This window comes from Chroicocephalus ridibundus, chromosome 3 (assembly GCF_963924245.1).
Source record: "Chroicocephalus ridibundus chromosome 3, bChrRid1.1, whole genome shotgun sequence".
In the NCBI taxonomy this organism is placed as follows: domain Eukaryota; kingdom Metazoa; phylum Chordata; class Aves; order Charadriiformes; family Laridae; genus Chroicocephalus; species Chroicocephalus ridibundus.
The window spans coordinates 125706563-125728567 of NC_086286.1; the positions used below are offsets into that span (position 1 = coordinate 125706563).

General features: G+C 46.7%; 1 protein-coding gene across 4 annotated transcripts in view; it reads right to left on the reverse strand.

Moving 5' to 3' along the window:
* BLK (BLK proto-oncogene, Src family tyrosine kinase) overlaps nt 1-22005 on the reverse strand; it is a 47088-nt gene that overhangs the window by 7090 nt on the left and 17993 nt on the right. For all 4 annotated transcript variants that reach the window (XM_063327840.1, XM_063327839.1, XM_063327841.1 and 1 more), the window contains 8 exons: nt 21107-21155; nt 15167-15260; nt 14041-14139; nt 12653-12756; nt 4167-4316; nt 3509-3661; nt 2431-2610; nt 1772-1848 (listed from right to left, as the gene is read on the reverse strand). In XM_063327840.1, coding sequence (XP_063183910.1) covers nt 1772-1848; nt 2431-2610; nt 3509-3661; nt 4167-4316; nt 12653-12756; nt 14041-14139; nt 15167-15260; nt 21107-21155 — 906 coding nt within the window. The remainder of the gene's footprint in view (nt 1-1771; nt 1849-2430; nt 2611-3508; nt 3662-4166; nt 4317-12652; nt 12757-14040; nt 14140-15166; nt 15261-21106; nt 21156-22005) is intronic.

Consider the following 22005-nt stretch of genomic DNA (forward strand, 5'->3'; position numbering starts at 1 on the left):
CGATCATATTCAAGACTTCAACCCTGAACTCAGAGAGGAGGTTTGGTCGCATGAGGTTGCCCTGGGATGGGTTTCTCCCAGGGGTTCCTGTAGCCAGTGTGTTGTCCAACCTATACCACCCTCGTGCCTGGGACAGACAAGATCACTGACCTCCCCCCAGAAGCCTACACACCTGCCTGGAGATGCTTCACTATTGCACATTGCTCAATGTAAGTCATAATGTTGTGGTAAATAAATGCATTAGTACTCGTAGCTTCTGCTGTCCCTGGCTCAAAGCTGGGTATAGTGTTGGCCAACAGCTTTGCTCCAGGTCACCCCCGTGACTGTAGCTGAGCGCAGATTGCTCTGGCTATGGTGCTTTCCTCTTGCATGGAAATGCAAGGAGCTAATTTCAGGGGTAACACTCACACCAAACCCAAGGGCTCTGTGTACGGACAAATTTGGACCATTCTGCTTATCATCAGGAATTTAAAAACAAGCGCAGGCTGTATACCTTTCAAAAGAAGGAATGAAAGAATGAAAAATGAAGGGAGGGAAGTGGGGAGGTAAAGAGAGAGGAGGGGAAGGAAGGAAGAAAATAAGGGAAAGATATTAAACAGGGAAGATGCTGTTGGCCCCATAACCTTTCACAGACAGCAAAGGTAAAGCTGCAGCTATGGAAAATTTATCAGTAGTGAAGAGAGAAGGCACTGAAACATGTTCCTCTGCACCCTTCATAGGAGCGCAGAGGAAAGCAAAAATGGGGTCACTGCTTCAAAATATTTAGATATTTTCATCCTGGTTAAAGCAAAATGGAAAATCTTTCACTACCCTATAAAGTTTGCTCAAATATTAAGATTCTCTAGTTTTTAATACATTATAAAATAACTCTGTATGACGGCCAGAACCAAGTGGCCAGCCTTTACGTGTTGTTTGCTCAGGCTCACTTTGACCCACAGAAGATGAGTAATCTTATGAGTAAATCCCAGACCTGCGCATCAAACCAACTGTATTCAGCTGTGACACCGATGCTTCATGACTTTTTTCCAATATTTCCAAAGTTAGCCTAGTTCTGCTGTGAGTGAGCCAAACTCTGTCAACAGCTGGCTAGGACCAAAGTGGAGGGATTTTGCCAGTCTCATCCTTCATGTACAACTTGTTGCTAAGATGCCGCCACTCCGGGTCTCTGTTTACCTAACTTTGACCCGTTTGAATTTAGATTCACTTCTGGATTAAAATGTTATGGTGCAGCTGCAACTACTAACGTTTACAGCCTGGGGATGCTTAGAAGGAAACGACCCTACAGAGGCAAAAGCTTATTCTCATAAGGAGCAATATTCCCAGATTTGAGGGTCAGAACATCCTTTATGCCTAATCAAGAGAAGGGAAGAACTGCTGAAAGCCAGCATGACTCTGCATTGAGAGTCCCTTTGGTGAGCTTTTTCTTCCTTTTGGTAAAAAGAGAAACAAACTTATTTCCTGCTCAATAAGCCAAAAAAACAACACAAAACAAAACAAAACAGAACAAACCCAAAACCCAAAAACCCAAACCCCAGTTCTCTAGCACTGCACTAAGTTCCCCAGAGGCTGTCCTAAGGCCAGCAGAGCATTGCTGAGCCGACATCCACATCAACATGAGAGGGTTGAGAAAGAAACCCTAAGAGAGCACACCAGGAGGTGCTGTTTTTCTCCATGAAATCAACGCTCTGACAGACTTCAGACTTGCAAGAATTTCACTGAGGCAATAACAAATCGTGGTCTTGAGTCTGTTTCCCAGAGGATGTTCACCAACCTGAGCAGACATATCAATGAGTTTGGGGAGATTCAGTTGGCTTCCTTCTTCTGTCTTCAAGTAATCCAGCAAACACCCTGCAAAAGAGGAGAGACTGCTGTAACCCTTCTGAATAAGCCTATACATTTGCTTTCCCTGGTGCTTCTCGGAACATATGTGACAAATCTGCCTGCATCCTTGAGAAAATCCGAGGAACTACAATGGGTGTTTGCTGCAGCATCTTCCATTAGGAAAGATCCCAAATACAGCCTGTTTCCCTCCTCTATTTCACACAGACCTTTTGCAAACTGCTGGGCATTCATCACTCAAAGCCTTATAGACAAGAGAGGCAAAATTAAGGACAATTTCACCATGAGGGGAGTAAAAATTTGAAAAAAAATTCCAGTAGGAAGGGTGGTGATGCGACCTTTAAATACTCTTCTAATGAAGCATCACCATCTTGTGAAGTAACTTACAAAATGCAACAGCACAAGAGGCAGGATTTCATCGCGCAGAGAGTCCCTTCCAGTACTAGAAACAAACCTGTGGATCACTTAGTCCTTCTGCTTACAGATTTGGTACAATGCTTTCCTCTCCACCCCCTTTATGATGGGAATACCAGCCATCTCATTGACCTGATTTTGCAGGAACCCAACAAAACACTCAAAGAGGCTTTTTACCATTGGCCATGTACTCTGTCACAATGTAGATAGGCTGCTTTGTGACTACTGCATATAGCCGGACCAGTTTGTTATGTTGGAGCCTCTTCATCAGGTTTGCCTCTGCCAAGAAAGCATCAGGATCCATGCTGCCCTCCTTCATGGTCTTCACAGCCACCTTGATGTTGTTCTTGTAGTAGCCTGCAGAGAGATAATGGTGTGTTGAGGAATTATGGCCTCTCTACAGGCTCTATCAGGCCATGCAATAAAGAGCAGAAGAGCTTGTGGATCTGGGAGCAGAAAACCACAGCAACAGCTATCAATGTCCCAAGAAGAAACAAATGGAAAGTCTCAGTACCAGTGGGCTCTGAGCAACCTGTAGAGAAGGGAGAGACATGGCACAACTGTCAATCCCTGTGGCTTCATCAGGGATCATTCCTGATCTGGGTGGTGGACACCCATGTGCTGAGCCCATCCTCACACAGTCGTCCCAGCCCTGCAAGATTCTTTCTGGGTGAAACCCCTGGGACCTCCCACCAGATAGGTTCTCAAATAATCCAAACGACATCGAAAAAGCCAGGACACTACAGCCAGGATGTTGACTCAGTCTGGTCCTGCCTACAATCTCAATTTCCAAGGCAACAAGGAACCACAAAGAGGACAGCAAAGGAAGCTGAGTTCACCCTATTTCTTCTCCCACTGATTAGCAGTGGGCAGGAAGGTGTAAGGGATTCAGATCTGGGTTATAAAGTGGAACAGGGAAGCAGAAAAAGTGGGATAGTGTCACCCAGGTACCCTGCTGTCTGTAACTTAGGATCCTACAACCATGCCCAGGATTCCTAGAAAGAGCAAGAGCATGTCTCAGGAGATGAATATGCAGTTACTTCAACACCTCTCGCATGCATCTAGCCTATGAAATCCATGCTTAACCACTGATCTGTGCAAACACAACCTGTCTGGTCCTTCCCAGGAGTATGGCATCTACTGCTGCATGAGTATCCATAAATAATGTGTTTATACTTTAGGATGCCCCCAGCTGGACTTCTCCTGTCTCAAAGAAAGAGGGCTTTCCATCTCCTCTGTTTATATATTTACTTACCCATCCACACTTCCCCAAACTGCCCACTGCCAAGTTTCTTCACAAGCTTCAGAGACTCCCGTGGGATCTCCCATTCGTCCTGTGCCCAGGGTCTCTGGGGAACCAGGGATATGCAGGGAACTGTGAGCCGCTGGCACAGGCCATCCCCTTTCTCTGTATGAGGACAAAGCACAGGACAGTTCAATGGGATGGCAGAGCTAACCTCCTCCTCCTCCATCTACACAGGCCAGGAAAAAGCCATCAGCCTATGGGAAACCTCCACAACCACACAAGTGTTTCAGCCACAGGGATCAAAGCACCCAGAAGGGACTCAATGCAAGGAAAAAGCTCAAAAGGAGACACAGAGGAGAAAGCTCTCCTGCCCAGCAAGTCCAAACCCTGCTTCTCAAGCATCCCTCCCACATATTCCTTCAACATTCATCTCTTTCCTTTCCTGATGGGAAACACTCCCTGGTTATAGAGCTGTGGGCGGAGCTCACCCTCATGGTGTCCTAGGATGAAAGATAGCCCATGGGTGCCCAGGTTCTGCTTGGAGAAGCACACCTTGCCCATGAGAGTGGATGGAGTGATGGTGGAGGTTAGTAACCCTGTCCTCCCTCTGTCCACATGCCCACCTTCTGCCAGGAAACAAACACATTAGGGAAGGCAAACAACTTACGGCTATAATGATGGATTAGCTCTGGCAGGCTGGAGAAAGTCATCCTGGGGGAGATGTAATACCCCCCGCCATCTAAGGAGCGGATCCTGTAGTGTTTAATGATGTCCCCATGAGCAGAGTTGCTGTCCCTCACGGACAAGGAATAGGCACCTGGAGAATGAGCAGAAGAGGGAACTGTGAGGACAAGTAGGACCTGACTCAGGGATCAGCTACTTCCTCTTCCCTTGCCTGCATGCAGCTGCAGACACCTCTCCCAGCCCATGCTAATACCTTCTCAACGCAAGTCCACCAGGCTGCAAAGCTACAAATTTCCCGCTCTCCAAGGCAAGTGGAGAGGATAATGGTTCACGAGAGCTTAACCGGTCCTGTCAAGGCTTGGTTGAGTAAGACCTGCCTATGCCATGGCCAACAGCCTAAGGAAGCAATATGGCAACCAATAGCACATCTCTAGCCAGAGCAATCAGACACTACTTAGCTCATGATGGTCTAACAGCTTCATGTCTCCCATCTGAGCTCTGTCAACCCCACATCTCATCTGGACAAAACAAATGATCGACCGCAGCCTCACCAGCTTGTACAAACACAGGACTGACCAGGAGCTAAATCACCCCGCCAGTGCAACCAGAATTTCACTTAGTAGGAGAGATAAGGTCAAGAGTTACGTGCCCCTTCTCAGCATTATCCAAGGTCCCCATGCCCCTGTTATCCCCTGTAACCCTTGTGCCAAAGTCAGTGGTTCAGCTGGGAGTACAGAAGAGGGGTTCAGGAGAATTGTCTTGTTCAGCCATAAACCTGCGACTGTGGCTAAACCACATCTAGATTCACATCCAGATTCAGGTGCCTTTTGACCTCAAGGGAGCTACTCAACGATCTTCTGCTCCGACCTGCGATTCTCTCCTTATAATGGTTTTGTAATCTGTACCATGCGGCTGTTTTTTTGCACACAAAAGCATCACTAGATGTTGCTACAGAGCAGTAACTTCCAGCCTATGTCAGTGTAAATCTCAGTACAGCTTAGAAATGGGGTTTTTTGGTTTTTTTTTGTTTTTTTTTTTGCCTTTGTCTGGATCATATTTCCGGAGTAAGTTGTTACAAGCCTGCTGGGCTGTGAAAAGTCTAATACGTCACCCGGGTTGATAGGCTGCCTTTTTTGATGTTTGAAAAGGCAGAGCTAAGTATGTTAAAAAGTAGGAATCTGTCATGTAGGATCATAAGCAGAAGTGGGGCCTTCCACTGTGACTCTGAAAACCTAATCCTGCACGCGAGGGGAATCTACTAACATGTAGCACTCGCTGGCTGGTGTTTCTCCATGGCAGCACCAGCAGTTCCCTACACTGGGGCTGGAAACCATTTGCATTTTTAAAAAGTAATAAAAGAAAACCACCTCTGTGCATATCTGCTCTGTTGCAGTGATTATAAGTCTTTACAAGCAGAATTTAGGAGAGTCTAAAATTTTTCTAAGTGCTAGTAGTTGTTTTGGGGGGGACTCGCTTTCTGCAGAGACCAGACTATGACATATGGTGGCATATCTCCTATCAGTAAGAGAAACAAAAGTTGGATGGATAGCAGCTTCTTAAGCCTGTGTCAAGGTGCTGTCACCAAAGACAGCCACCAATGGGGCTGTGAACTCCTCATATGGGAACCACAAAGCTTTCTGAGTTGTTTCCTGATGCCTGATGCAACTGGTACCTCTGTACGTTTAAGATTTCTCCTTCTACGGTGAGCTTGGGAGTCAGATACAAGAGCCGTGTTACACCAGAGTACCTTGGGCATGTTCAAGAATATTTGTTAACAACTACCTCAGCGTTTTATTTCCTGCATAGACACCTAAGAATGTATGAAATAGTCAATCAGAAAACATAATAAAACAGCAGGATGGTTGAACGCTCTCACAATACACTTTGGGGGACTGCTGAAATCCCCTGGGGTTTGATCAGTGCTCCCAGCTCTGCTCCTCAGTAATGTGAGGTGGGAAACAGGAGAAAAAAAATAAAATTATCAGAAAGTAAAACTTTAACTATATCCTAAAGGGACAAAATACCCCAGAGCTTTGTTTTCCATACAACAAAGTCGGAGCTAAGCAGCCTGGTTGCAATACTAAGGAGGTGTCCACATCGCAAACGTGACCAGAGGTAGCATCTCCTATGTGGATGCACTTTGTGGGACAGTGATCAGCACATTTCCTAAAAAGCAAGTCCCAGGTGAAATTATTATTTGTTCCAGACAGTGCCCAGTTAGGGCACAGTTAAATAGGGACATGGTGGTGGACTTGGCAGTGCTAGGTTAATGGTCGGACTCTTCAAGGTCTTTTCCAACCTAAATGATTCTATGATTCTATAATGTTCATGGAAGACCTGCTGGTTTAAATGCAGAGCCATGGAACCTCAAGTTTGGAAGCACACAGCATCGGCATGGTGGGCTCCTTCTCAACAGAGGATGCTCTTCTGATACTCTTTCCTTCATCATGAGTGTCAGGCAGAAGAGAGACAAAGAAGCCCTTTTTGGCTCTATCAGTCCTGCCGCTGAACATCTGAGAAACAGCCGTGAAGCATCTTCAATGGGGTAACAAAAGAATCAAGGTAAGGGCAAAGCAATTGCTCATTTTTGTAGTCCATGTCTCAGTGACCAAAAGTGACTATGCAGCTGAGGATGTCTTTCCCAGGGAGTGGTCTTTGGTCCCTGGTGGTTGCAGAGAGGTGCTGCTAGGGCTTGTGTCTACAGTGCTCAGCACAAGTCCTGCTAGAGCTGATCAGCCACATTCCTTAGTGCTCGGAACCAGACCTCCTCTGGCTCCTCTGTCGTACCTATGTGGCTCTAAGTTGCAAATAATAATAATAATAATAATAATAATAATAATAATAATAATAATAATAATAATAATAATAATAATAACAACAACAACACCCCCCATAATTCATATACACGTGTTAATATTTGTTGTTGTTATTATTATTGTTGTTGAGGGTGATGATTATGTTATTTTAATTTCAAAGTGATTGAAATAATGTGCAGGCCAAGCTGCAGCCCATGAGTGTATGGCCCAAACCCAAAAGGGTGTTTTGCATGCCTGGGACGTGGCTCAGGGTTCGCGTGGGATGTTTTACAATGCAAGGCCTGCCAGAGGAAGGAGCCAAACCTGGTGTGAACCCAGCTGCACTGACGACAGACGGCATTGTGGCAGGGAGTGGAGGAATTTACGACTAACACGTGTGCAAGAGGGTGCTTGGGGGCCGAGAGTCAGTGGAGAAGAGAAGGCCCGATGGCACCCAAAATGCCTGATCTCCTTCAGGACCCCTTCTCCAGACTCCACTGACCCTTTAAACCCTCTTGCATCTTTCAAACGTTACAGTAGCTTTCCAGTATCTGAAGGGGGACTACACTAAAGCTGGAGAGGGACATTTTACAAGGGCATGTGGTGATAGGACAAGGGGTAATGGCTTCAAATTGGAAGAAGGTCAATTTAGATTAGGGATTAGGAAGAAATTTTTCATTGTGAGGATGATGAGGCACTGGCCCAGGTTGCCCAGAGAAGCTGTGGCTGCCCCATCCCTGGAGGGGTTCAAGGCCAGGTTGGCCGGGGCTTGGAGCAACCTGGTGTGGTGGGAGGTGTCCCTGCCCAGGGCAGGAGGTTGGAACCAGATGACCTTTAAGGTCCCTTCAAACCCAAACCATTCTGTGATTCTATGATGTGCAGCATGCAGCGGTGACAGGGGCTCCAGGCACCCTCCAGGCCAATCTATCATCTGTCTAGTACCAGCGTTAATACTTAGAATACATAGAATCATTTAGGTTGGAAAAGACCCTTGGGATCATCGAGTCCAACCATCAACCCCACTCTACAAAGTTCTCCCCTACAACATATCCCCTAACACCACATCTAAACGACCCTTAAACACATTCAGGGATGGTGACTCCACCACCTCCCTGGGCAGCCTATTCCAGTGTCTCACCACTCTTTCTGGGAAGAATTATTTCCTAATGTCCAGCCTAAACCTACCCTGCTGCAGCTTGAACCCATTCCCTCTTGTTCTATCGCTAATTACCTGGGAGAAGAGACCAGCACCAACCTCTCTACAACAGCCTTTCAAGTAGTCGTAGAGAGTGATGAGGTCTCCCCTCAGCCTCCGCTTCCTCAAACTAAACAGTCCCAGCTCCTTCAGTCGCTCCTCATCAGATTTATTCTCCAGGCCCTTCACCAGCTTCGTTGCCCTCCTCTGCCCTCGCTCCAGCACCTCGAGATCTCTCTCATATTGAGGTGCCCAGAACTTATCCTGTCATTAGAGCTAATGACTGGATTTCACTCCAAGTCAGAGTCTAGTTTGCTGGAGTGTCAGAGAGCTCTCCTCATCATTCACCATGGCCAGTTACTGTTCCCTTGGGAGCTGCAGTGTAAAGGCAAAGCACTAGGGCAGAAAAGCTTCAATTCTCTCTTCTCCCAGTGACAGCAGCAAATGAAAATTATTAAGTGGAGCCGGGAAGATGTCAGGGCTCTTAATATCTCCCCCACTAATAGCCAGGATGGCCGAAAGGAGTTCTTGCTCCTCAACCACAGGGGCATTCGCCCGTCCTACAACCCTGCATCTCATCCCAGCACAGACCTGGGCTGACACACAGAGGTCCACGCCTGCCCTCGACACTGGCTCAGAGCAGTGTGAGCACAACCAGATCTTGCCCTGGGCAGTGATGGGTGTCAGACCCTCCTGTGCTGGGTCTGGGATCCCCAAACCATCCTAAAAGGGTCCTTTCTGTTCAAAGGGTGACAAGTTTTGTATAGGAAAGAGCAATAGAAGGTGCAAAGGGTGGGATTCAACTTCACATTACACCTAGGGCTGATTCAGCTGCATAAACATGAGTGTCTGGTACCTCTTAAGGTGCCCTGGGACATCTGCATGGGCCTGGTAGATACGGTGCAAAACCACACCTTCTGGTGGAGCACATGGAGATGACTATATGATGTCCAGGGTTTGGTGACCAAATCAAGCCCCACTGGTTACATTGGGAGCTCAGGCAACTGCCACGTGTGATGTCTACATTTTGATGTCTGCATCTCACAGTGAGCCCCACCACATGTGGCATCTCCTGTTCCTATAGGTCTCATCAGGCTCTTAACTCCGTCCTGATGGGAAGCCCAGGAGCTCAGCTGGATACGGCAGCTGAGCTCTTCTGAGGTCCCTCCTGCCGGGAGCATAGACACAGCAGTCTTGCTGTGAGCCAGGAGTTCGTGACTCAGAACAGCCGTGTGACTGTATTCCTGCAGGTTTCAGAATGGTTATTACTTTGGGGGAAGATTTGTTTATTTCCAGCAGCTTCGGCAAGGCTAGCTCTCCACCGATGATTTCACTGCTGGTCTGCTTCCTACACTGTCTTGACAAGGACCCATCTTCCAGGGATGTTGACCGTGCTTTTCATGGCCTCTGCAAGATGTTGAGTGAAAGCAAAGCCCCCAGTTTGCAGATCTTCAGTATATTTAACCATTAGCAAAATGAGACACTGCTTACGGTGGGCTGTGAACAGGTGCTGTTCTTAGGCAGGGTGCAGAATGCGTCCTGCTGTGGTTGAGACAACCCAATATGAGACAACCACCCTCCAGTGCATGCAGCTAAGGGGGATACTGCCCTTAGCTTGACTCAGTGCTTGGCCCTGAAGGTCAAATCATAGAATCATGGAATCATAGAATGGTTAGAGTTGGAAGGAACCTTTAAAAACCATCTAGTTCCAACCCCCTGCCCTAGGCAGGGACACCTTCTGCTAGACCAGGTTGCTCCAATCCCCATACAGCCTGGCCTTGAACCCCTCCAGGGATGGGGCAGCCACAGCTTCTCTGGGCAACCTGGGCCAGTGTCTTATCACCCTCATAGTGATGTTGCTGATGATGTGCAAAGTAAATGAAAATATATGTCATGGAAGAGGAAAACAAGAAGAACCTGTAGGGTTCGAAGAGCAGGGTTAATTCCATAGCATTGCTCTGGACATCTCGCGGTGGGTCACATAGTGCTTTACATTAGTGAAGTCAGCTTCACGACACATTTGGGGATGCAGGGTTTTCTCTTTTTCCCTTCTTTTTAGAGAGGAGGAAGCTGTGGTTAAGACGTATGAAATGGTGTCACCATGGCCATTCAGGCAGTCTAAAGCACAGGGTATTCGGGTAGAAGCTGATCGCATGGGATGATTCAGAGAATGAGGTGTCTGAAGGAATAACAGCCATATTCTAATACAGAATACTAAATGTCAGAAAAGTCACAGGTGAGACTCACATCTCAGAGCAGAAGCTCATCTCTGACCATTTGGGCCTAAGGCGGGACTTTCATGGAGCGGAACACACCACATCTGCTAATGCAGAATATCACACACCTCCAGCTAAGGCTGCTTCTAGACAGCAGAGACAGGGCATTAAAGACCAGGCCTAGCCTGGTTATTTCTCCTTGAATCTCAGGATTTCGCCGCCTCTGTCCAAGCCCTGTGTGACCTAGACCCACCCACACTTCAGAGAACTGCAAAGAATGAATTTATCCCGTGTTTGCAGAAGTAGGAGGCAATTGTCCTGAGCAAGTGTAGGGAAAGGTCTGATCCCATCCATGGCAGGGGAAGGGGATAAACTTAAGATCGGCATGTGGTGACCAGTCCAAGCCTGATCATTTCAAAAGCACCGCAAAGGCAGCAGAGAAACCAATACAGAAGCAGAACAAGTTACTTGTAAAGGGAAATCCTTAGAAACAAGTTGTTTGGGTTTTTTTTTCAATGTTTTCTGATCTGAATGTTCCCTAAAAATTCTGAAAACTGCAAACGCACATGGAAAGCGGTGCTTGGCATCAGCTCAGCAGGGACACGTGGAGGTGATCCCAGGCATGGGCCAGGGGGGAAAGTCACAGTAGGCTGCTATAATGCTAACACAGCACTGCTGATGGCTGAGGGAGAGAGCTACAGGAAGATGAGAACCTTGCTGCCCCAGTTAGCACACGAAGTATCACACCAGTTCAAGATCAACGCTCCAGTTTGACTCTGTCAAATCCTGCTGTTGGAGGTGGCTGAAATGGCCAGGTCTGCAACACAGCCAGGGCTCGGGATACATCTGTGAGCAAACTACACCATGCCAGAGCCTGTTTTCTAGCCCTGGGGTCACATCCACACCATGAAGCTCTCTCAGCCTCCGAAACAGGGTGACTGCTCTCAAATCGACTGTTGGGAATGGTGCCTGGTTGGCGGCTGGAGAAAACCTGCACAGAGACTGTGTAGATGACCCAACTGTTGCATCCAGACTCTGTCACTATTAAATTTACTGGTAATGATGTAGCCATGGAGGAAAGGACAGAGACTGTTGGAGACCTGCCATGTGAATGGGGAAAACAGAGATGAGAAAGGAAGAAGGGGAAGCTAATGTAGGCAAGAAATAGATGTAAAATGGAGGATCCAGCTTATTCGTTCCCAGTCCATCTGTTTGGCCCTGGCCTTGTAGAAACATTTGGGAAGCAAGTGAAGGAAAAGAAGGCCCCGTATTACTTCAGGTGGATGCTCCAAGTCTCTACTGATGTATTAGGAAGACACAAACAACCTTTCCCCATGTGGCAAAGAAAGACTCCTGTACCCATTTCACAGGAAAGGAAGCAAAGCACAGCAAGACTGAAGCACTTTCATGAACTACCGTGCAGAGCTGGTTCAGAGCAGAACCATGGGACCACTGTGAGCATCATTTCCTCCATTCTGTAAACAAATCTACTGGCCTGGCGGATGCAAGGACAGAAAAGTAGGAAAGAAATTATATGAAATTCCCATTGCACAACCTGAACTAGCTTCCAGACTGTCTAAAAATTAACAGTACAGAACAAAGGAATTGCAATTACACAGTGAAATATCACAGTTAATACTATATCCGCTGCCCAAGAAAAGTGACCACAATGCTCTGCCCTTTCCATCCTCATTGGGTCATGTCTTCAAAAACCAGGCTTGTTCATAGGGTAGGAAATTGGATGAAGTTCACCTTTTCTGCTTGCCAGGCTCCTTCTAAAATTCCTGGTTTGCATCAACCCCCCTTGCTACAGACTATCAGGAAAAACAGGTTTCCTCTGGGAAACTGTTCCACCAAAAGACTTTTTCCAAAATTCCTCAAGTTTCTGCTGCAAGCAGGAGAAATGTTTCTTCAAGACCATGTAGAAGAATCTCCATTTGCCAAAAAAGTAATATTTCCTCGGGGAGAAAAGGAAAAGAAACCCCCTACACATTGTTTTGGAAAGTCTTTGCTACTTATCTGTGTTCCTGCATCTCTGCCACAAAAGCCACCCTTGCCACAGCCTGAACTACGCAACGTCATGAGCGAATCTTTGCCTTCCAAATCCCCACTTCACTTCTACAGCCCTGCTGAGCCTGGCAACTGCTATTTTGCCCAGCCAGATCCAAGGAACGCTGGCACAGCTGAACTTCGAAGCTCATATCTGAAAGGTTTTCCAAGCTGAGGCAATAACGAGAAGGTATCCTTGCTCTGTGGATCTCACCTTTGCTGGTTTCACTCTCTCGGACAAGGAAAGAGCCAACTTTGTTACCGGAAGACAATAGCAGCCGTTCAGCATCTTTTCTGCTCAGAGTTTTAAAATACCACCTGGGAGGCACAGAAAAGGCAAAATCATTGTTTGAAAAGCAAAAGCTCTAAAAAAAAAAAAAGCAAATTCTTTCCAGTTAGTTCATTTTTTTTTTTTTTTTTACCATTATACTCTGAAACCGCAGATTATTTTTATCAGCAAATAGTTTTTTATCTACTGGAAAGTGTCGGTAATAGACTGGTTTTAGTAGATTAACACCAGATTCCTGTCACTTTGGGCTTGTTTCACAGCCTAGCAATTCAGCCAGAGCAGAGAGTAGATGGTACGTGCTGTACCCCATACGCGGGAGAAGTGAAAGCTTAGCCCGAGCACAGTCCCTGAGGCACGGAGGGACCCCCGGCTCACCTGATGAGTGAGTGAGCCCCGAGCAGTGCCCAGGCAGGCTGTGAATAAAGCAGATACGTGGGCTGGTGGCTGAGCGTAGGGTGCCCATAGCCATTTAAATGTACCCTTCGGATACAAAGAGTATTTATGTCTCAACCATATTTCTGTGTGCTGTTAAATATTTACTGATTTTTTTTTTTTAAATTAATTAAATATTTGCTGAATATTCTGTGATTCTGTGAATTCAGTGATGGTCGGGTCCCTCCGAGAGGAGGCAGCAAGACGGGCTGATCATTTACAGCTGAACGACATAGAGGAGAATAAGTCATGGAAACAGTTTCTTCGGGTTTTGGCTCAAGTCTTTCTTACCATCCTCTTTGCAGGGACCCAAACATGAAGGCTGCATCTGGGATAATGAAATAAACAGCACCAGGCTGTGAGTCTGGGCACTGTCACTCGCTGTCTACCCCATTAAATTGTTAGAGTGATCCCCGGCACACCCGAGACCTGGATCAATGCACCCTTCCCAAGTGATCCCCAGTCCCCCTTTGGGGACTCTTGGAGGCAGAGGAAGCTATACATGTGGGTGGACTGGCCCAGTGGGGCCAGAGGATGGTCCCTGGCACTGCTAATTTACCAGTGCAAATGTAACGTTTATGTTCTTTTTGCCCAAATCCTTGTTTTCCACCATGGGTGCAATCAGTGGGACAGGAGTCTTTGCCTACTTTCCCTGTAGCAATCTCATCCTTCCCTCTCCCCTCCCGTGTGGTCTTTAAAACTTCTCCTGAACTTTTGGGCAGCATTGTTGGGGATGATGGAAGACCTCTTGCCATCCGGCCCAGCGCTGATGCCTTCCTGCCATCAAGTAAAGCGGTTCCCGTAGCTTGTTAAGAGACTGAGCTCTTTCAGAAAGGAAAGCCCTGCATCAGTGTTCACCATTCATAAGCTTTTGCACTTACTTTTCCTCTTCCAAACTGTCTACTTGTGCGACGAAGTTACTAGGGATGTAACCTTTCCTCCCGCTGCTGAGGGATTTTGCCAGCCACCAGTCCCCCTCGCTGCAAAGCAAGTAGAAGAGAAAGCATGAGTGCTCGGAGGAGCTTTCATTACAAGCTAAGACTGCAGGGACAGCATGGTTTCTGGGGTTTTGAGCACTGCAAATAGGCCAGCACTCCTTAATCCACTCTACAGCTCCCTCTCGATTTCCTAGGACCACAACTAGTTTGAAGGCTGTCTCTCAGGGACTTCTGGAGGTGACAGTCTCTTTCCATGAATGCAGAAGTTGCACAGAGTAACCACAGACCCAAACCTCTGCTACACTCACCAAGTGAGAGGAGGGAAATCTGGGTCGCCATAGGTTTATTTTGCATCTTGCACAGGAACATGGGAGCTCCTCCTTTCTGCTCCTTCCTTCGTCCATCAGATACCCCACCCCTTTTTTCTCCCTCCATGGACTCGGACAACAGCCATGACCAAAAGCCATCCTCACCCAGGAGTCTCCCTTACCCCATGGGTCACAGCTCATAGAATCTGGGTGAGAAATGTCACCTCTGGAGGACACCTCACAGAGTGGTCAAGGACGGAGGAACCCTACAAAGACAAATGACCAGGGGACCCAGGCCCTGTAACGGACTGGGCAGGTGGACTGTCAGCCTCTTCTCTGGTGGGTTTGAGAAGAAGGTGAAAGGAACCCATGCACCTCTCTGGCTTGATTCTGTCCTTTTCTCTGACTACACCCAACCCACATCCTTTGCAAAAGCACGATCAGCACAAAATATGAAAGAGGAGCTAGCTGATTGTTGTTATTTATGCTACTTCTGCGCCCACGCACACCGGCAGTGAAGAAGGTCCCAGTAGTATATCCAGGGAAGGACACTACCTAACCCAGAAGTATCTGTAACCCATGGAAGTGTCACCTTCCCCATCTTGCTGAGAGAAGAGGGTACCCACAGTCACACTCCGGAGCAAAGAAAAGACACAGCCTCAGCTCTGGTGAGCTGTAAATTGGTGCCTGACCACAATGTCCCCCCTTTCCCAGCCTCACCATGCTCATCTTCAAATCCCTTCTGGCAGCAGGTCACTTACTTGGAGAGGACTTGAAGTTTCTCCCCCTTGACCAGCTGCAGGTCACGGTCACTTGAGGCAGGAAAATCATACAGTGCAACCACAATAAAGTTATCTGAAAGAAGAAACACCACCTTTGAATCCAGCCGGTTCCCTGCCAAGGGGATGATGCGTACCTAGGTGTATGGTGAGGCATTTCACCCCCACGCACACAGGGGCTGTGAACCCCCCCGTCCCCCAAAAGCCAAGCTTTCCACCAACGCAGTTTTCCTGCCGACCACAACCTCTGCTCGGGGACTAACGCTGTTTCACCAAAGTGTTTCCTGTGTATGTGTTTTTAAATCACTCCAGACCCCCCTATCCACAAAACACAGTGTGTCAACAAGAAAAAAGGGTTTGTGTGGAATAAGAAGGGTCGTAAATAACCTGTCAGTGTTTGGCCTGAGTTTTACATGGTGGTAAATGAAAATTGCTGTAGCAACATTTCCCTGGGATTTGACTGAAAAAGATGAAGCTTTCTTGATTGAAAAAGGTATAAAGTTGTCGCAGTTTCTGTTATTTGAGCCCATCGCTAGGATTCAGCTCTCCCTCCGGATGCTCCCGACTCAGCCTGTATCTTGACATCCCTTTTGTGCGCTATTCCTTGCAGATGTGACAGCACGTTTAAGTCACGCTGCTGCTTTTGACCCAGAACTTGTATAGCGCCTGGCCGCTCCGCTCAGCTGACATTCCCGAGGGGGTGGTGGATGCTCCAGGATCCCCTTCCCTCTCCCTGGCCCCGATGCACTTTAGATACTCCAGACCACAAACCCGGTGCTCTGTGTCTTGCAACCCACCTGGACCCAGGCTGTGAGCGAGCCTGCATCCCCATCCCCTGCACTACCGCATTGCTTTTACTCCAGCCATGTTGGTTGAGCCTGAAATTTGTCACAGCAAAATGAACTCTCACTTGGTGAACTTTCTCTGGTGCAGGCGAGCCCTGCTGTGTGTGGCAAAGCTGCCGCCTGGTACATGTGCTGCGAGGCTGCTAACCCTCCCCAGGGCAGATCTCTGCTGGCTGGAGCTGAATCGCTACCTTTGCAAGGCCGGGTTGTGCCGTTGCTGCTCTCGGAGAGGTTGTGCAACTGTTCACATGTGCTCTGCAGGCTCGCAGTTACTGAAGCAGAAATGAGCAGCTATTTTGGGGTAGATCAAACTTTGCAAAGAGGATCAGCACATGCACACAAACATAAAGACCAAACCAAAACACAATAGTGAAAAAAAGAGAAAGAAAAAAAATGAAAAAGAAAAAAATGAAAAAGAAAAAAATGAAAAAGAATAAAAATAATTAAAATAAAATAAAAATAAAAATAAAAATAAAAATAAAAATTAAAATTAAAATTAAAATTAAAATTAAAATTAAAAAAAGAAAAAAGAAAAAGAAAAAGAAAAAGAAAAAGAAGGAAAAAATGAAAAAGAAAAAAGAAAAGAAAAAAGAAAAAAAGAAAAAGAAAAAAGAAAAAAAAGGAGACCATTTGCTGGAGAAATGTTTTAGCTTGTACAAAACCTAATTAATGCACTGTGAGTGATGGACAGACTATAAATAGCATTTTTCAAAACAGACTGTCAAGCCACAGTCTCTGTGTGACCTTTCCAAAGAATGCCACCAGCAAGAGAGCCAGACTGGCCCTTTGTCATCACAAGATAACGTGTCTCTGGGGCAACTTGGGTTTTGTGTCTGTGCAAGGCCTGGCTGCTGCTCTGCCGGCTATTTATTGGAGAGGAGGGAGGAGAAAGGGTCAGTGTGGGTGGAAAATGTAGCTTTGTAAACCGAAGCCCAGAGCAGTTGCCTTTAGGCTTGCGAGGAGGAACTTGGAGATCCACGAGAAGCTTCAGCAGAGCCTCAGTCTCTCCTACGTATGGGGAAAAGGATGATCGGTAACGAGGGAGAAGGCTTTGAAGTCTTAAAATAGCTTGCACGGTTGGGGGCTTCGCCTTGAGGCATCTCAAAGCGTTTGGCATTAGCAATGCCCCCAAACTCGTGTTGCCTCCTTGACAATAATGTTAACACGCAGCTTCACTGTCATGAAAGGCTTCTGGGCATGTGCCTACTGCAAGGTGTCCGCAATGAATATGTTCATCCACACGTGCCATCCTGCTCCTCTTGGAAGTGAAATAATGCAGTGGTCGGGCTTTCGCTTTGAAAAAGAAAAGCAAAAGTGTAAACATCTTCAAGCACAGAGGGGCTGCGTGTTCCAGCAAAGAAAATTAAAAATGTAGTTTTGATCTTGAAGCGACTGACATAAGTACAAATAAATGAAAAAAAAAAAAAAAAAAAGGGAGAGGGAGAAAGAAAAAGAGCAAATATAGCCAGGACAAAAAGGTTTTATATGCTGAAAAAATATTATGAGCACCTCTTATCCCCTTCTCAACACACGTGTTGAGGAACGCTGCACACTTAAGTGAGCCAGAAGAAAAGCTCTCTCTGCTCAAGCCAGCAGGACCTGCCATCTCATGATGAAAGCGGCTCTTCCCATCGCCGGGTCTGTCACGCCACTGAGAAACAGCGCCGATAATACTTTCTTGGCCTATTTGATCAAGTTAGGTCATGAGTGACTCTACAGCACCAGGCGCAGAGAAGCCGTCGGGGCTGCTAAGAACGACTGCGTTACAGATAATGCTAGCAGCCCGGAGACTTTGATTGCCGGCCAAATACGTCTTGGCTCAGATCTGCTGTCAGGGAAGTCAGATACTAGCTCAGTTTGCATAGGCTGAGTGCCAGTTTGATGGCTTAATAGAAATGATGCAAACGGTCTTCCCACCGCTGCCCTGTCGTGAATGGAAGGTCTTTGCAACCATCCCACAGCCACGGAGCCAGGCTGAGACCGCGCCAGGGTCTCCCAGAGGACCACCAACTGGTTTAGAGCCGTGCTGGGATGGTCATGGGGTAAATGACAGCTCGCAGCACGTGTGTTGGCCGGCTGGGTGCGCTGAGCTGTGAGTTACTGCTTCTGAAAACGGGTCCAGCTTTCCGTTTCAGCATGGCACGGGCCGGTTCACCAAAGGTAAATGTGTGCTAGAAGAGCCCGGCTTCAAAACACACAGCTGCTGGTGGCACACCAGCCCCGTTGCTGCTGTCAGCAGGAGAAACACCATTAGATCCCGTTGGTGGAGATGCAGAAGACTACGGGCTGGGACTGGTGCACCTCCCAGCTGGTCAGCAAACGCAGGCGTGACAGCACGGGGCATGTCTCCTGGGACATCCAGGCTTGCACTGCGAGAGTGCTTTCTGCCAAATACCTTCCTGCCTTGTGTTTTGACACAGTGGATGTTTTTGCAGGTAATTTCTGCTTTCCTCATAAAATCGTATCAGACCCAAACTCGTAACTTTTTTATCAGGAAATCTGAACATTTTGGGCAATTCCTTCTCACCTTCCTTCCCCCTCTTGCTTTTGATTGGAAATGCCCATTTTTTATGAGAAATTTTAATTTCTCATTGAAAAGTCAGCCTTTTTGGTAGAAACAACCCCTCCTATTTCCAATTAAGCTCAAAAGCATGTTTCTGGCAGCATTCCTTTCAAACTCAAATCCATATTCAGGGAACAACAGTAAAAACGACGAAGGGCTTTGATGCTAATCTTGAGATGCCTCAAAAGACCTCAATTTCCAGAGCGTGCTGAGCTCCCACCCCTGAAAACAAGTCGTATTCATACCACGGTTAGCCAAAAGCGAGTGAAAAGAGCTGTAAGAAGTTGCGGTTCCTCAATCAGGGGAAACGGCCTCTCAGAGAGACCAATTCTTTGTGCAGTTGCAGGTTGTTGTAATGCCTGAGGACAAACACCCAAAACAACCAGCTCTCTCCACCAGTGGTACTTAAATCCAGCTGTGAGCAGGGGTTGTTCTACCTATCTGCTGTGTCTTATCTATCCCATGCAAGCGAACAGCAGCAGCTCTAGCAATGGAGCCATTGTACTTGGGAACCACCGTCATGGGCCAAGACTTTGCTGTGCTCCAAGCTTTAGAGGTGCAGAATTAAAGGTGAGTTTTGACCCTACAGAGACATAGAGTCAACCTTAAAAACCTCATGAGTGCTTAGGGAACCAGGGTAAAATGAATGAGAGACTCACACAGCAGAAGAGCCCACTCCAAGTGAAAAGTAGATTGGTGATGCTGCCAACACCGCAGTTGAATCTAGAGGTACATACTCCTTGCCTGCCTTTGTGATACTTTCTAAGCTAAATAAATGTCAGGATGTATTAAGCTTTTGTTAACAATAAATAAAGAAATTATTTCTGAGACAGTGGTGTGAAAGCTTGAAGCTGTGACACCAGTTGCACAACACTGAGATCAGAAAAAAAAATATAACTCAAAATGCAAGGAATGCAAAAAAACGGAAAAAAAAAAAAGTTTTTTATTTTACATTATTTCACGCTTGCACAGTCAATAATTTTGCCTGATTGAACTTGCAGTGCTCCCACAGGATATAGTTCAGCTCTTTGATTTTTTTTATATGATTGAATTGCCTGGATTTTGTGCTTTCTCTATCATTTCACTTGAATTGCCTTCTTTCATGAGAATATCTCAGACATCTCAAACATCTTGCATGGTTCCTGTCAGCCGATTTTGCCACAGAGTCAGACATAGCATCATTTCTGGAAACTCAGGCACCGGTAGAGAAAAATAAGAAGTTCCCCAGACTGTCAGTGTGAATATTCCTCCAAAACTGGAACTGAACCTAACAAACCAAAATATTTTTGCGAGCTGAAAATGGCTAACGTGGTACTCAATGCATTTTTTAGCATCTTTCCACTTCTGCCTTCTGGCATGAAGCAGAAGTAAAAGCTGCCTCCCTGAAGGTAACTTCTGTTGCGCTTCTTACCAGAGTGAGAATGTTGATAAAAACCCTGTGAAAAACTGGCAGTGGCTGCTCGGTTGTGGAGGTAGGAGAGCACGGCCACTTGGAAATGTGCCATGAAAAAAATTTTGCAAAAGAAAGCATGGTTTCTGGGAAAATGGTACTTCCATGGAAATGCACCCTGATTCACATGGTTGAAGAGCTACTCCTCCCACAAATTTGATCTCCATAAAAGATGTCAATTTTGAAGAACATTTTGATGTTGCAGGTGTTCCTTTGTCTGCCCCATGGCAGAGACTCTCCATCGTCATCCATAAGACTTAAGAAGACCTAGGTCTGCTGTTCCACTCATCCTATTTATTTGTCATCCCACTTTTTCCTTTCTTCATGCCCTGTGTCCCCTAATCCTACACTTTCACCCACATGAGGAGCTTTTGTGTGTTGCTAACTGCTTACTTCCAAGCTTCCTCTGTTTTTTGCCCTCTTCTAATTCTCTCTGTCTCTCTGTCCTTAATCTGCAAAACTTCTTTGACAGAAATACACACAAGTTGCTGTCAGAGGCTGGGCAGAGGTAGCAGAGGGCTTCCTGCTGAAAGGCAGTCATCTACCAAACGCCATCTGCGACCCTCGGATAATTGCAGAGGTGGATGAAGCCAACAAACAGTCTCCAAGCAGGGGCTCTGTGCGTCTTTATTTTATACTCTTTCCTTTCTTCTCATTCTCTTTGTAGTGTGTCTGGGCTCTCTGATGCCTGCTGCTTCCTCTGAAATTTTCAGCTGGCTGGATATAGCATCCACAAGTTGTCACGCTGCAGACAAGGCAGCAGACGGAGAAATCCTGTGCAGTGGATGTCTCAGATCTCACTTTGCTCAACCGATGAAGAGGGAGTGCTTTTCCCTCTTAATTTCTTTGATGAGCAGGGGAAACTGGCAGCTACAAACAGTTAGTGATGTAAACTGAATCTTCCGAAACACACTGATAAACTCCGCGCCTGGCAATGCTAAAGATACAGAAACCACACGCCTGCGACATGGCGGCTTGTTCTCGAGACCTGCTGTTGGGGGACCACCATCATGCAAACCCCCACGGGAAGGTGAAGAAAACAGCAATTGAGCTAAGAATCTTACCTTGTGCAGAGGCTTGGTTTAGATGAGGGTTGTTGATAAATTGTCTGCCCTTTGGTAGAAATAGAAAGAAAAACGAAGACATTCATTACTTGCTGTGTTTGCACAAAGACCTGGTCTCAGATTCACACATGGGTGGGAGTCTGATCTGGAGCCCACTGTAGTCAGTCAACAGCCCCTGCATCTGGCTCAATATGTGTCGCGATGGCTTTAGCACATTTTGCCATGATGTGTTCATAGCTGTCTTGGCAGTCAGCTTGAATAATCCTTGGCTCCCCTCTGAATAAAAGCATAAATCTGCTACCCGCTCATTTAGACCCCGGTCTATCTAACTCTTGTTCACAGATGCCAGATTTCAGATCAATGGGGGATGAGACATGAATGGTCCCATTGAGAAATGACAATTGCAATATTATTTTGAAGCAGAAAACCCAAGATACTCTTTGCCGTAATCGTCCCAAGGCTCACGGAAAATCCTTTGCTCAGGGATATGTTCAAATAATGAAGGCAGTGACAATATTAGCAAATTAAACAGCAGCAAAGCACTGCAACTCATCTAGGCACACTTTTAAAACATTGACGTCGTCCCTAGTTTGGTTTGGCCCAGAGCCTGAGAGTGACCACTTGACCATAGGCCGTTCCTAATCAGCAGCTGGGATGCAACCGCCTTGTTTCGTGGACTGAGAGCTTAACGCTACGGAAATGGCCAGGTGGGATCGGTTGGCCTCTACCCAACTTCAAACGCCAATCCTGTTGTCAGTCCAAGGATCAGTGCCTAGTGATTAAAGTGGGCGTTTGACCCGCTGCCAGGGCTATTTATACATTTGCAAAAGGAGTGAACAACAGATCCCAAATTAAAAACATCTAGTGCTTTCTGGCCACACCACCCTTTAACTTCTACT